At 43.0% G+C, this 15,903-nt stretch overlaps 1 protein-coding gene across 1 annotated transcript in view; it reads left to right on the forward strand.

Moving 5' to 3' along the window:
• Nucleotides 1–4,285, forward strand: part of LOC147024510 (uncharacterized) — a 48,778-nt gene extending 44,493 nt beyond the window's left edge. Inside the window, exons 9-14 of the mRNA XM_085884509.1 lie at nucleotides 5–71; nucleotides 816–977; nucleotides 1,303–2,387; nucleotides 2,793–2,859; nucleotides 3,348–3,509; nucleotides 3,843–4,285. Of these exons, the coding sequence (XP_085740635.1) occupies nucleotides 5–71; nucleotides 816–955 (207 nt within the window). The 3' untranslated portion in view covers nucleotides 956–977; nucleotides 1,303–2,387; nucleotides 2,793–2,859; nucleotides 3,348–3,509; nucleotides 3,843–4,285. The remainder of the gene's footprint in view (nucleotides 1–4; nucleotides 72–815; nucleotides 978–1,302; nucleotides 2,388–2,792; nucleotides 2,860–3,347; nucleotides 3,510–3,842) is intronic.
• The last annotated feature ends 11,618 nt before the right edge of the window (nucleotides 4,286–15,903 follow it).

Consider the following 15,903-nt stretch of genomic DNA (forward strand, 5'->3'; position numbering starts at 1 on the left):
AAAGGCACCTCGCAAGCGTTGCGGATTCCCTCCTCCACCCCCTCATCTGAAATCATCACGTCGGTTGGATCGTAAGTTGCCAAGATTCCTGCCTTGCATTACTAATCATTCCTAACTTTGTCTGAACTACATGTTCTTCACCTGCATCGTGTCCCATTTTTCTGTACGTCAGAAGTGTTGAGAACAGACGAATATTTTAATGCACTCAAAACCAGATAAGCTCCAAACAAATCTTAAAATTGGTTGAAGTCTGGCATGACTATTAATTTATCCATACGGAAGGCATTGTGTACACAAGGATGATCATAAAGACTGATTGTTTGAAAAACCATATATTTACAATCTCACTTTCAATCAGCTTGGGATGACTCGAGCTGCCTTCCACAAAGCAAATCATCATGGTTCGATGGAGCGGGAAAGGAGAGAGATGTAAATTGGTGGAAATTCTATTCATTCGATGCCTGATGTTGGCTTAATGGTTGGGGAGGTCGTCTTTGGATCCTCAAATCCTGAGTTCAAATCCTGCTCAGCTGTTGAATTAATACCAGGTGGGGTTAACTCGGCCTGTCATCCTTCCGAGGTCGGCAAAATGAGTGCCAGCATGCTGGTATACTGTGTTGGAGTGGCGACCGATCAAGGATTGTGCCCAATTGCCAAGGAGACTGCTTAAGCAGCATCAACGCTCTGTACAGAGTATGGTCCCAATCTCCTCTCCTCCTTTTCTATTCGTTCCGGTGTTGTGTTGAAAGGTATGATGACAGAGATTATGATGATAGTGCTGTTGAGTATTTTTGACTTCCTTTTGTTGTGTGCAGAAGACGTTATTGTAATACCTGCTGGAGAAGAAGATGCAATGTTTGGACCTGATCCACTCGCTCCCACGTTTAAGTGCTCCAAGAATATGAGAAGAAATATCAAACTATTTCAAATGGCTGATCCAAAATTTTTGAAATGAAAACCAATCTCCAGAACGACAGGTACCATTAACACTCGAATGACATTATGTAATTATTTGCACACTTTGTGTGTCCAAGTTATTCAATCTGTCACTTCCTTATTCAAAATATCATAGTGAGAACTTAATAATACTGAGTGAAGAGATTTTAATAATTCAAGTGAATACATCAGGCAGGTGAGGTCTCTCCCTAATCTATATAATCAATGCCATTCACATCTGTCACACGTGAAGGGAACTGGAGCAATCAACCCTCGGTGTTTGCTGCAGCTACCAACGTGCGTGACTTTGTACAAACATATTTACACTCCAACGTTATCTTTCACTCTTTCCTCCTTCCCTTTCAGCTGTTGTCATCTTCTTGATCGACTTTGAAACTGAATCAACAGGAACAACATGAGCAGAATGTCACTGAGTGGTGTCACAATTGGAAAGAAGAGCAATAGCTGAAGAAGCAATAAGAACAGCTGATGAAAAAAAAAGAAAAACTCTTCTTCATAGAACAGTTGAAGCAGACACCTTTGTGTCAGCAGGATACATGCAGCAGCAAGTCGTCCAACTTGCCCACCACATGCATGTGTGTTTGGCTTCCTGGATTTGTCGATTACATTCTGATCCATTCGCTCCACGAGCTCTTCTGGAAGCTACTTTTTGAATAACAAGAAGCTACTTGTACAAAATGAAAAAAAAAAAAACACAAATTCCCCCCCAAAAAAAAAACAATTGCACAAAATGCAAAAAAAACAAACAAAAACGACACAAATTCCAAAAAAACAAAAACAAAAAAAAAAACCACACAAATTCCCCCTCCCCAAAAAAAATTTCAGACAAAAAAATTACTGATACAAAATAAAACAAAAAAACTATTGATACAAAATTCCCCCAAAAAACCCAAAACGATACAAAATGCCCCCTCCCAAAAAAACTACTGATACAAAATCCCCCCCAAAAATACACATACAATAAAAAACGACATACAAAATACAACAACAAAAAACTGTTGATGCAGAATACAAAAAAAAAACTGTTGATGGAGAATACAAAAAAACTGTTGATGCAGAATACAAAAAAAAAACTATTGATACAAAATACAAAAATACCCCAACAAGAAACAGAAGCCTCACTGTGATGACTTACTGCAGCAGCAACAACAGAAACAACACATTATTAAGGGGTTCACACAGGAACAGAAGCCTCACTGTCAGGATTGGCAGAAGCATCAACAACAAAAACAGCATGGTTTTCAGAGGTTCCCCCAGGAATGCAAGCTTAACCGTCAAGAATGGCAGCAGCATCCACAACAGCAAGTCTTTGAGAAGGTCCACCAGGAACAGAAACCTCATCATGATGATTGCTTGCAACAGCAGAAACAGAACAATAGAAACAGCGTGTTGTCAAGGGGCCACTGCACCATATGCAGGAAATTCAACAGGTAAGCACTCTTCAATACTTTGGATAACTTGGTTTGAACATATTGGGTGCAAACACAGCTCGCCCCGAGATCAATATGTTAAGTTGCAAGATATGTTGGTGCTTCATCTTCTCAAGACTCTGTTGTTAATACTTCCTTTGATGAAGAAGGAGATCCTTAATTCTGGAGATGATTGTAATTATAATTTAGGAGTAAAAGGTAACTAATTGGCATGGCCATCACGATGAAGGATAAATTACAAGAAGTGGAACTCCCCTCAATTGAATGAAATAACCAAATTCAGTTTTTACTCGATTACCTGTTCCTTCAGTGAATTTGCTTTTGTGCCCTTTCCTGAATGACTTAACAAACTGATGAAGATATCAATGCATTTAATCTTTCATATTTCTATTGTTTTTTTCAAAGGCCGCTCAAAAGCATTGCGGATTCCGTCCTCTACTCCCTCATCTGAAATCATCACGTCGGTTGGATCGTAAGTTGCCAAGATTCCTGCCTTGCATAACTAATGATTCCTAACTTTGTCTGAACTTCATGTTCTTCACCTGCATCATGTCCCATTTTTCTGTGCGTCAGAAGTGTTGAGAACAGACGAATATTTTACCGCAGTCAAAACCAGATAATCTCCAAACAAATCTTCCAATTGGTGGAAGTCTGGCATGACGATAAATTTATCCCTACAGAAGTCATTGTGTACACCTGGATGATCATGAAAACTAATTGTTTGAAAAACCATATATTTACAATCTCACTTTCAATCAGCTTTGGATGACTCGAGCTGCCTTCCACAAAGCAGATCATCATGGTTCGATGGAGAGGGAAAGGGAAAGGAGAGAGAGATGTAAATATACGTAGGTAGCTATTCTCTTCATTCCCGTGTTGTGTTGAAAGGCTTGATAATGACAGAGATTCTGATGACAGTGCAATTGGGTGTTTTTGACTTCCTTTTGTTGATGCGTGCAGAAGACGTTATTGTAATACCTGCTGAGGAAGAAGATCCGATGTTTGGTCCTGATTCATTCGCTCCCACATTTCAGTGCTCCAGGAATATGAGAAGAAATATCAAACTATTACAAATAGCTGATCCAAAAATTTTCAAATAAAAAACAATCTCCTTTACGACAGGTACCATTTACACTCGAATCACATTATTTAATTATTTGCACACTTTTTGAGTCCAAGTTTTTCAATCTGTCACTTCCTTATTCAAAATATCATGATGACAACTTAATAATACTGAGTGAAGAGTTTTTAATAATTCAATTGAATACATCAGGCAGGTGAGGTTTCTCCCTAATCCATATAATATCAATGCCATTCAGGTCTGTCACTTGTGAAAGCAACTGGAGCAATCAACACTCGGTGTTTGCTGCAGCGACCAACGTGCGAGACTTTGTGACTGTACAAACACATTTACACTCCAACGTTATCTTTCACTTTTTCCTTCTTCCCTTTCAGCTGATGTCATGATCTTGATCGACTTTGAAACTGAATCAACAGCAAGAACATGAGCAGAATGTACCCGAGTGGTGTCATAATTGGAAAGAAGAGTAACGGCTGAAGCAGCAACAAGAACAGCTGATGAAAAAAAAAGGAAAAACTCTTCTTCATTGAACAATTGAAGCAAAAAAAGCACGCAGCAAACAAAAGTGCTAGAATTTTGACCAGAAACACCATGGTGTCAGCAGGAAATATCCAGCAGCAACTTGTCCACCTTGCCCACCACATGCATGCGTGTTTGGCTTCTTGGATTTGTCTATTACACACCCTTGTAATGGTTTTGGCTGATCCATTCGCTCAACTTGCTCTTCCGAAAGCTACTTTTTGAATAAGAAGAAGCTACTTGTACAAAATGCAAAAAAAACAAAAACTACTTATTCAAAATACAAAAAAAAAAAAACTATTCATACAAAATGGGGGTGGGGGGGGAACTATTGATACAAAATGGGGGTGGGGGAACAATTGATAAAAAATGGGGGTGGGGGAACAATTGATACAAAATGGGGGTGGGGGAACTATTGACACAAAATGGGGGGTTGCGGGGGGGGGGAACTATTGATACAAAATGCAAAAAAAAAAAACCTCTCCAAAATCCACCCTTCCCCCCCAAAAAACTACTTATACAAAATACAAAAAAAACAACATACAAAACACAAAAATAAATACTTATACAGGGTGTCCCAAAAGTCAACTCGGGATTTAGAAATTAAATAACATTTATGTTTTTTAATAATTTGTTTTTTTTTCATTTCAGAATTTGGATTAACATTTGGAAATTACCCATGGAAAATTCACACCTGAACAAAGAACCAAAATCGTGGAATTTTATTTTAAATTTCTTTGATCAATTATTCTCACCCAAAGAGCAGACTGCCAACACTTCAATGCCAGAAAACCACCTTCAGATTTCATGATTCATCGGTTGATTCAACGTTTTCAGCAATATGGGTCAGGAATAAAGGAGGATGTATACATCAATGAGCCCCATACAATTCAGCAGCTCAACGACAACAGCTGTCCAGAAATTCGAGGGCTGCAGCCAGAGTTAGTGCCCGCTGTTATGGAAAATGCCGTCGAAAGAGCCCGTCTCCGTGAAGCCGAAAATAGAGTTGATCCTCCTATTTAGGTTTTGTAATTGAGTCCTACGACTCTTACGAGAGAGAACCAGAACTTGGAAATCCATAAATCAACGTAATGATTGTGTTCATGTTCACGAGAATTGTCATTCCATTTTGTCCATCTGCTCTGTTCCCGAAATTGGTTGTTGAAAATCAGCCGTGCAGCCCAACGGGTAGCTTTATCTTCTATCGGCCTACGGGCCTACTGGAACCTCGACCAGGTCCAAAGCTGTACAACCACAATGAAGCCACCTGGCTTGCGGGACAGGAAAGGCTTAGTGACTGAGCTCGACGATGTGAGCGAGGGGAATGTGACTTCCCTGGATAGGCACACTCGAACGCAAGAGAAAATGTCTTTCCAAGTGACAAAATGTTCACGAGAATTGTCATTCCATTTTGCCCATCTGCTCTGTTCCAGAAATTGGTTGTTGAAAATCAGCCGTGCAGCCCAACGGGTAGCTTTATCTTCTATCGGCCTACGGGCCTACTGAAACCTCGACCAGGTCCAAAGCTGTACAACCACAATGAAGCCACCTGGCTTGCGGGACAGGAAAGGCTGAGTGACTGAGCTCGACGATGTGAGCGAGGGGAATGTGACTTCCCAAGAAGATGGGCACACTCGAACGCAAGAGAAAATGTATTTCCAAGTGACAAAATCGTTAAACTCAAGATGTGTTGCCTTTTTAGGCAACTTTTATACAACTCTAAGCTCCAAAATTTTTCATAAATAAAGCAAATTTATCTCCATTTTGTAAATTTTCTTTTGGTCGAAAAATAGTAATGAATTATTAAAAAACAAATGTTATTTCATTTCTAAATCCTGACGTGACTTTTGGGACACCCTGTACAAAATACAGAAATTTTTTTTAAAACAAAATGCAAAAATATAACACATCATGAAAAAATCCCCCAAAAGAAGCAGAAGCCTCGCTGTGATGACTGACTGCAGCAGCAACAACAGAAACAGCACATTGTTGAGGGGTTCCCATAGGAACAGAAGCCTCGCTGTGATGACTGACTGCAGCAGCAGCAACAACAGGAACAGCACGTTGTTGAGGGATTCCAGCAGGAACAGGACCCTTATCATCATGACTGACTGCAGTCATTGTGTTGTACTTCAGTCGGTTCTCCATATTATCTGGTTCAGGAGGACACAATATGAGCCAATGAAACCTTTGTCACCCCTGTGTGAAGCGGGGCCATCGCCGGAAAATACAAAACACACAGGAATTGGTGCTCTGTGTTGAGGCACGGCGGTGATGGTCATGTTTAACCCTCGACCAGTCAAAGATCCCCGGGGGGTTAATATCACGGCGCTTTTGCCTTATTAGCCGCGTCTCGCGTTGCGAATGCTGGCTCTAAGAGAGCTCTGCGTTGTTCTTCTTGTTGTTGTTGTTCTTCTTCTGGTGAAGACAAAACCTTTATTGACTGGTGGAATGATGAGGCTCTTGGACACATTTGTCCTTGTTTGCTCTCTCCTACCAACCTCTTTCTTCTCTCCCCCCCCCCCCACCACTTTCTCCTCACTCTCTCTCTCTCTCCCACACTACCCCTTGTCTCTCCCTCCCTCCTCTCTCTCTTTCTCATCACCCGACCCTCCCCCACCCCCCCCCCCAATATCTCTCTCTCTCTCTCTCTCTCTCTCTCTCTCTCTCTCTCTCTCTCTCTCTCTCTCTCTCTCTCTCTCTCTCTCTCTCTCTCACCCCTCTCCCTCTTGAAGTGACAGGTTGTATTTGCTCGAATATTAATTAATAATCAAGCAAGAAAAATGGAACAGAGATGAAATTAATTATTTTCTTTTCAGACAATTTTATGGAATTAATTTTGGTGCTGTCGATTTGGAAGTGTGGTGGGATATAGTCAATAAATATGTTTTACACTTTTTACACCAGAACTCCAATCGAGAGGTTGTGTGACGAAGGGATGGAAGGGTGTGCATGGGGTGGGTTGTGTGTTGGAGTGGCTATTGAGGATGAGAATTATTTATATTATTCAACCAACAAATAGGGCTACTTACTTGATAAAATAATAAAATATCATCTTAATATTTGTGAATAAGTAATTGAATTAATATCCATCCGGCTTACTTGAAAGTGGGAGAAATTGACACGATATTTTTGGAGGGTGATCACATAGTTTTTCCATATTCCCCATTGACTTCAATGTTAAATTGGGTTGTCCCAGAACTCACATATTCATTTGAATGTTCTCTGTCTTGTCATAATGCTCTTCAACAGGATTGTCTTCATCCAACACCTCCATCATTATATCAGCTGATTTTATTCATCCTTTCATTTTATCATTTCCATATTTTCATCTCCACCTCCCTTTCAAGATATCGACCATCCTTAATCGCCATTCACACAAACTGTTCACCAAAGCATTATGAATATTGACCTTTACTGAACTGAATGTTGTATTTCTGAAATTGCAAACTCATCAATAAATCAATCTACCCATATAAAACACAGTGTGTATTTGTCTGTCTCCCTTCACAAGAACGATTTACGGCCAATCTTTTAACATGACTGTGTGTTCACTATGGTCTATTTTTCAGGATAAAACAACTCAAAAAATATTTTTCATAACAGAGTCATAAAATGTAGACGGTGACTTGCAACCGGGCCTCAAGGGTGGTGCACAGAAACTTTTTTAAAAATAACAATAAATATCAGGCACAGGGAGATAAAAATTTGATGCACATAATGTGTAACACGAGCAGAGTAAAACGAGTGTTCATTTACATCCGAAAGATATCAAATAAATGAAGAAGATACAAGCACACCTGACGCAAGGCCGAGGCTTCAGACTTTCGCACACTCATGAGGCTGCACTGTCAAAATGAAAGGTCCAAGAAGATAAAGAAAATCGGGTAACATTTGTACATGTAGTGTTTTAAAATAACGCTTCTTGCTACGAAACATCATATCTTCCAGTCTCCTTGAATATTTTTCATTGAATGAAATCTCATTCAATGGACACAACACAAAATATTCTGGGGTATGGTCCAGTTTGAGTCCAACCAAACACCTTCTCGGGTTTGGCTGAAAACCTGACCATGAATCCCCATTTAAAGGAAACATTTCTGCACGATTTTCCTTTACAGACATCACATTCAGCATAATTTTCTTTATTCATCTTTTCTTCAGTAAAGTCGACACAGTCAATGATACCTGGAAATTGTGTTGATAGTGTGTGTGTGTGTGTGTGTGTGTGTGTGTGGGCGGGGGGTGCGGGTGATGGAGGTGACAAGGGGTGACATTTACACACGTCTTTCATTTTGTTTTGTCCCCCCCTTTCAGGAAGTGAAGGCTATATTCATCCGTAAAATTAGTTTCGATGTTATAAATATAGAATGAAAGTTTTTATACAACTGTAAATCTCCAAATTGTAAAACATATCTGAGTATATTGAAGGACCACAAAATAACTCGACGGACTCAGAAAGAGGTGCTGGGAGCGCCAGCAATCGCAGGCTGTTTGCTTCCACAATGCGAGTTCCGATAAAGAATTGGACTGGCGTAGCGAGCCTGGATGTGGGTTGCGAATGTCGACAGTTGTGGAATCTGCTGCAAAGTTGATGGCTATTGAGCTTCAGCTGTAACTCTGGGTAGTTGAGGCCTACTCAAAATTTCAGGGCCTATGAATATATTTTACGTTGTTAACAATAAAGTCTATTCAACAATGGTGTGTTGAAGAGTAATGCCTTTTATTCATTTTCTCCAAAGTAGGTAAAGATATTCAAATGAAACAAGGCACAATCTGCACATTAATTCTTCCTGCCACCGATTGCGAACTTTCGTGATTTTGACACTTGATGTCTTAATGCTACATCAGTCAAGATGGCAGTGGGTAGCACGACGTTGTCAGTGTCACTTACGTGTCAAATCGTACGGTTTGCCCCAAGTTTATACTATTTATTCAGGATTTTCAATTTCTTTGGTATCGTACAGAAATTGTATGTTTTTTTTCCAGCTATGGCACAGCCTTTCCTCTTGTCAATTCATTCAACTGTCGTGTTGGTGTGAAATAAATGTCGCTGTTAAATATCGACATGTTGTGTGATGCCTGAATTAAAATATAACGTCTTGCATGGAAAGGGTACCTCGAGCTCAATGTGTCGAGTTAGATGAGCTCTGGGATCTCTCTGTATCTGTAACACCATTGGCTCTCTGAAAGGACTCCACAGATTGGCCAATAATATTAACACGAGTTTCTTTCTTACCAGGAGCTGATTTCTGCTCTCAGTAAAGGAAAAGAAAAATCAACCTTTTGTACAAATGTCAACTATATCTTACCTAAGTATGCTTGTTTTATCATTTTTTTGTGTTGGTCGGAATCGGAAATCAGTTAAAAAAAAAAAAGTAATAATCGGGCCCAACCTCGTAACATTTGCCTCGGGCCCAGCGTGTACTAAGTTTGGCCCTAAGCGTGTACTAAGTTGGCTCAGCAAAAGTAACTGTCGGATATGCAAACAGCACTCATGTCCCACCACGACTGACTGTGTATGGAGAAGGATCAACCCTCTTCGGCCGAGATTGGTTACGAATAATCAGACTTAATTGGAGTGACTTAAACAGTCTCCAACTCTGATGCTGGATGCGATACCGTGCTTAACAAGTGCCCTGGCCTGTTCAGCTATGGTGTTAGCACCTTTGCAGAGCCCAAAATGAGGATTCATGTTTCTGCAGATGCTCAGCCATTGTTCCATAAGGCTAGACCTGTGCCCGACATGATGTGATCAATGATCGAATGTGAGCTTGATCGCCTGCAGAGTGAGGGCATCATCTCATTAGTCGAGTACTCTGACTGGGCAGCACCTATCATTCCAATACTCAAAGCAGATGGAACAGTGCGCATTTGTGGGGATTACAAAACGACGATCAGCCACTATTCAAAGTTGGATGGCTACCCTTTGTCCAAAGCAGATGATCTGTTCACCACTCTCATGAGTGGCCAGACATTCACCAAGCTTGACTTGACCAATGCCTATGATGCTCAAATGGAAATGAATGATGATTCAAAGCCCAAAACATGCATCAACACTCATCGAGGACTCTCCCTGTACAACAGATGCCCATTAGGCATACGCTCTGCTGCACCAATCTTCCAACGCAAGATGGAGACATTATTGAAAACTGTACCAAAGACAATCATATTCCAGGCTGACAAACTAGTTACTGGCAAGTCACAAAGTGAACAACTCGAGAACCTAAACTGAGTCCCCAATCGGCTGCCACAAGCTTAGGCCTAAGGCATGAGAAGTGTTCCATTATGGCACTTAAAGTTGAATACCTGGGTCATCAAATCTCCTGTCAAGGCATTCTGTCCTCTCCGAGCAAAGTTGAAGCAATTGCGAATGCACCAAGGCCAAAAAACATTTCAGAACTTTGTGCATTCCTGGGTATGTTGACTTACTTTGGTAATTTCCTACTTTGGTAATTTCCTGCCTCAACTAAGCACAACCGTCGAGCCTCTGCATCTTCTCCTCAGGAAAGGCGTTGCCTGGAAATGGGAAGCTGCCCAAACAAGAGCATTCAAGGCCGCTAAAACCATGCTGTCCTCCTCGCCATTACTTGTCCATTATGACCTATCCAAGGAACTTGCACTCAGTTGTGATAGCTCGTCATATGGCATTGGGTGTGCATTGATACAAACAAATGGAACCAGTAACCACCAGCCTGTTGTGTATGCATCACGAACCTCATTTGAGACTGAATGTCGCTATGCTCAAGTAGAACGAGAGGTGTTAGTGTGTGTCTGGGGCACCTTAAAGATGCACCAATATGTCTTTGTAAGACATATATATATATATATATATATATATTAATACTGAAGGACTAATTTTGTGCTCCTCCTCGCAGTCGCGCCACGTTTTTCTCGGTACTGTGACCTGGACTGAAAGAAACTTCATACCTGTAAGAGTACATCGCACATAGTTGCAATAGTCAACCTTCAACTCTGAAGCATCTATATATTAATACTGAAGGACCAATTTTGTGCTCCTCCTAGCGGTCACGTCACGTTTTTCTCGGTACTGTGACCTGAAAAGTTTTGACACTGTGTACATCAAAGTAGACACGTGCACAAATCAGGGGACTTCTTCACAAGGAGTAGTGTACACCAAAAATGTCGTGTACAACGACGTTTTGTAGGCCTCATTAGGTAAGGCCATGGAGTACATCGACTGGGATCCGGCTCTTACGAGAGCCTCCACTGGTTGGCATATTGGGCTCATGGAATGGAATCCGTCTGTGACGGGATTTCGGCTAGTTACCATTAATACTGATCACAAACTCTTGTTATGTCTCCTGGGAGAAACCAGAGCCATTCTGCTGATATCATCAGGTCGTGTGCAACGTTGGGTGTTGACCCTTGCCGGTGATGACTATTCATTGGTTTACCACCCGGGTAAGGAAATGTTCTGTGCTGACGTGCTCAGTCACTTGCCGCTTCCCTCATAATTCCAGAACCTCCACAAGCTGACGATATCATTCATCTCATGGCTAACGTCATTCACGATGAGGCGCCCGTAACTGCTGAGCAGATTGCTTGTGCTACCAATAGCAATCCAGATTTGTCACAAATTAAACGTTGTGTTATGTGAGGTAATTGGGCATCACTACCAGAAGGAGTGAAAACGTACCTCATCTGGGAGGATGGGCTCCGTGTTAATGCAATCTGCCCGCTTTGGGGTAGCCGAGTGATAATTCCGCCGAAACTCCACAGTAATATTATCAGTGCACTCCACAATGCCCATCCAGGCATAGTCACCATGGAGGCTATAGCCGCAGCCCATGTTTGGTGACCTGGTTTAGACAGTGACATTGAGTCCGGTACACGCCATTGCTACACTTATCAAGCCCATGCCAAGACACCGCCACTGCCTGCATTGGCCATGTGGTCGTGGCCATCAAAACCATGGTCCAGATGACACATCGACCATGCTGGTCCATTTCAAGGGTTGCTTTGCCTTATCGTCGTTGATGCCCACTCCAAATGGATTGAAGCTCTCGTGGTACCATCCTCATCCTCTGCTGGAACAATTGAAGCTCTCCATGCCATGTTCACACAACATGGTATTCCAAACTCCATTGTATCAGGTAATGGCTCGTCATTTACGAGTTCAGAGATTCAGAACTTTTGTAAAATGAATGGCATTCAGCACTACTCATCTGCCCGGTACAAACCTGCCAGCAATGGTCAAGCCGAACGTGCTGTTCACATCATCAAGAATGGTCTGTGTTTGAAGAATCAACATCATCATCATCAAGAATCATCATCAAGAATCAGCACCACCTATGTTTGAAGCCATGACAAGGAAGGCTCCATTCAATCTCGTCGAGCTCGTGTGTTGCTCAACTACGGCACCAGACCACGTCAAGCCACCGGTCCCTCACCTGCCAAGCTTCTGATGGGTCGTGAATTAACAACACGGTTACCATTGGTGAACCCGGACGTAACGGTCCAGGTCGAGAATAACAAGTATCAACAGAAACGTAGTCACGACCAAACGTCTGTACACCTCAACTTCCAGATCAATGATCTTGTACACATGTTGAACTCCGGATGTGGAACCAAGTGGTTATCTGGAATCATTATCAATAACATTGGTGAAATGATGTTTCCTGTGAAGTTGTGTGATGGTAGATGTATACGAAAACATGTTCACCAACACCTGTTGAGTCCTGCATTACGTCATGGGGTACCAAACATTGAACCGGCTCAAGTACCTTTGTCACCCACTCCTGTAGGAACACCACCTGTGCTTGAACCTGAGGTGTTTCCTCATGAAAGCTTTTCACCCATCAATGCACCTGAACTCCTTCCAGACCCTGTACCCTTATTGAGAAACCTACAGCAGTTGTAAACAAGGACAGCCCTCCACTAACCCTTAGAACCTCCTCCTGAGGTCTGTAAACCTCCTGAGGGTCTTGATTTGTGAAAAAGAGGGGGGGGGGGGATGAGATGTATCGATTTATAAAAATACATACATGGGTGCACCTGGCGTGGTGAAGCAGAGTCATGTGACCCACCCATGCTGTGTCGTGTCGTGCTGTGCCCATGTTCAGAATTAAACCTGTTGTTCCCCCTTCAGAACCTTCGTCCCTCTCTATCGAGTGAGTGCATGACCCTCCTGATACATCTCACTCGCCAAGTCGCCTGAGCACTCAATCAAGCACTCCATTTGAAGCCGTTGATAAGGAACGGTTTGCTAAGCAAGCGCTCGCAAGCAGCTTCGTAAGTGAACACATTCTTGTAAAAAGGATCTTTGGACGCTGACGGAGTTCGAACAACCCGTTAAATCACCGTGACTCATCATTGTATATAATAATTATATATTAGGAGTTGGTTAATCGGATATTAAATAATTATAATGTTCTTACACTGAACGAATAACACAGAATGGGAGAATAGAACCAACCGAGCTAACAAATGTTGATAAACACTGTGGTGAGATTAAAGAAGAGGAAGACGAAGTCGCATCACGTGACGTGTGACTCGCGCGTGAAGCAAATAAAAGCTGAAACGGTCCCTGGGGCCTTGTCATTAACTGGAGTAGGACACTGAGGCTCAAACGGTGAGAGGTACCCGGTTCTGTGTGTTTGTTGGTTAATTGTTATGATACCCCGCTGTGATTGATTGCTCATGTACTCCTTTTTTCTTTGTGTTTGTGGAGATGGCTTCAATCAAGTCAATTAAAGCCTAATTCAAACCGAAGGTCTCTGTGGTGAATTGAGGTGAATTGAGGGACATGACGCGGGATCACATGTTGTGCGTCTCGCGTATAAGGGGAGGTCTCCGCGGCACGGGGTGATTGTCCCCGGGGCATTGCCATTTACATCGGCTGTTCACTTGGTGCTCGTTGACTGAAGGTGCTCATTGACTGGTGAGAATGGAGATTATATCGAACTCCGTGCTTACGCGGATTTAGTCTGCAATGATTAATCGCACATGTATACGTTACTGCTTATGTACTCCTAGCTGAACCTGTATTCCCCGGTGTGCCCGCAGAAGCGGCTCCAATCAAATGGAATAAAGCCTAAACTCTGAAGGTTCTTCTCTCGCTCTCATTTCAATTTATTCCATTTGGTTTTCTCGGCTCTCTCAACCAACGATGGACAAGATCTACAAACCAGAGAGGTTCGACGCAGACCCAAACGCGACTGACGCAGAAATGAAATGGTCGCATTGGTTCTGTTCCTTCTGATCAAGGCCACTTCTCCCTTCGAGAGACTAAACATCGACTTCAAAGGGCCCCTGCCGACCGAGACAGACAACAGATACATATTCACCGTTGGTGATGAATATTCAAGGTTCCCTTTCGCATTTCCGTGCTCGGATATGACCTCGGGCACTGTCGTGAGATGTCTCTCTGACCTCTTCGCTATGTTTGGGAAACCTTCGTACATACATTCAGACAGAGGGCCGTGTTTCATGTCGGCCGGGCTAAAACAATTCCTACTAGAGCTCGGCATAGCAACTAGTCGAACGACGGGTTACAACCCACAGGGAAACGGGCAGGTGGAAAGGTATAATGGAGTTATTTGGAAAGCCGTAACTCTGGCGTTGAAATCAAGAGGACTGGGCCCCGAGCGGTGGGAGGTTACTCTTCCCGATGCTCTGAATTCCATACGCTCTTTGCTCTGCACGTCCACCAATGCAACTCCTCACAAACGAATGTTTACTCACCAGCGACGTTATGTTGACGGTCAAACGGTGCCCAACTGGCTGACCCATCCCGGTACAGTGTTCATGAAACGCCCGGTCCGACAAAGCAAGTATGAACCCCTGGTGGAGGGGGTCGAACTCATTGACACTAATCCAGAGTATGCTCATGTCAGGCTCCCGGATGGCAGGGAGACCACTGTGTCGGTTCGCCATCTGGCTCCCTCAGGTACTCCTCCCGCAGGTACACCACCTTCTGGCACTCCTCCTTCTGACATCCCCTCCCCAGGTGTTCCCCCCCCAGGAACTCCACCGGGCGACGGGGCTGCCGCGTTCCACCTGAGAGCGATCGAGGAGTCATCCCCGGCACAAGTCGAGGCTCACCAAGAGGATCGGGAGTCTCCCTCAAGTGAAACTGCCATTTACTCCCGGAGAGGTCGACGAATAAGGCCCCCTCGACGACTCGATCTGTAAAGGGGATTATCGGCATTCTCGCTGCTCATGCTCCTATATGCTCATTATATCATATATCGATGCTCATTTCCATGCTCCTACAACTCAAAATAATCACTGCTTGGCATGTATGCTTCTGTAGACCTATTAGTCCGCGTTGCTTGAAATGTATACTCCTATAGTGCTAAAGCAATCATGGTGTGTAAGATGGGCCCCTAGTTACATTTTAAAGGTGGGGAGAATGTGGTGAATTGAGGTGAATTGAGGGACATGACGCGGGATCACATGTTGTGCATCTCGCGTATAAGGGGAGGTCTCCGCGGCACGAGTGGTTGTCCCCGGGGCATTGCCATTTACATCGGCTGTTCACTTGATGCTCGTTAACTGAAGGTGCTCACTGACTGGTGAGAATGGAGATTATATCGAACTCCGTGCTTATGCGGATTTAGTTTGCAATGATTAATCGCACATGTATACGTTACTGCTTATGTACTCCTAGCTGAACCTGTATTCCCCGGTGTGCCCGCAGAAGCGGCTCCAATCAAATGGAATAAAGCCTAAACTCTGAAGGTTCTTCTCTCGCTCTCATTTCACTGTGCTCGAGCCGGGCATCATGTGATCACACGTCACGACCTTCCATTCACCACATTCTCCACGTCTTTAAAATGTAACTGGAGGCCCAGCTAACGCACCATGATTACTTCAGCGCTACAGGAGTATACATTTCAAGCAATGCGAACTATCTAAACTACAGAAGCATACATGCCAAGCAGTGAGGAT

The sequence above is a fragment of the Eptatretus burgeri genome, chromosome 6 (assembly GCF_056783735.1).
Source record: "Eptatretus burgeri isolate ZD-2024b chromosome 6, Ebu_testis_v1, whole genome shotgun sequence".
Classification (NCBI taxonomy): Eukaryota; Metazoa; Chordata; class Myxini; order Myxiniformes; family Myxinidae; genus Eptatretus; species Eptatretus burgeri.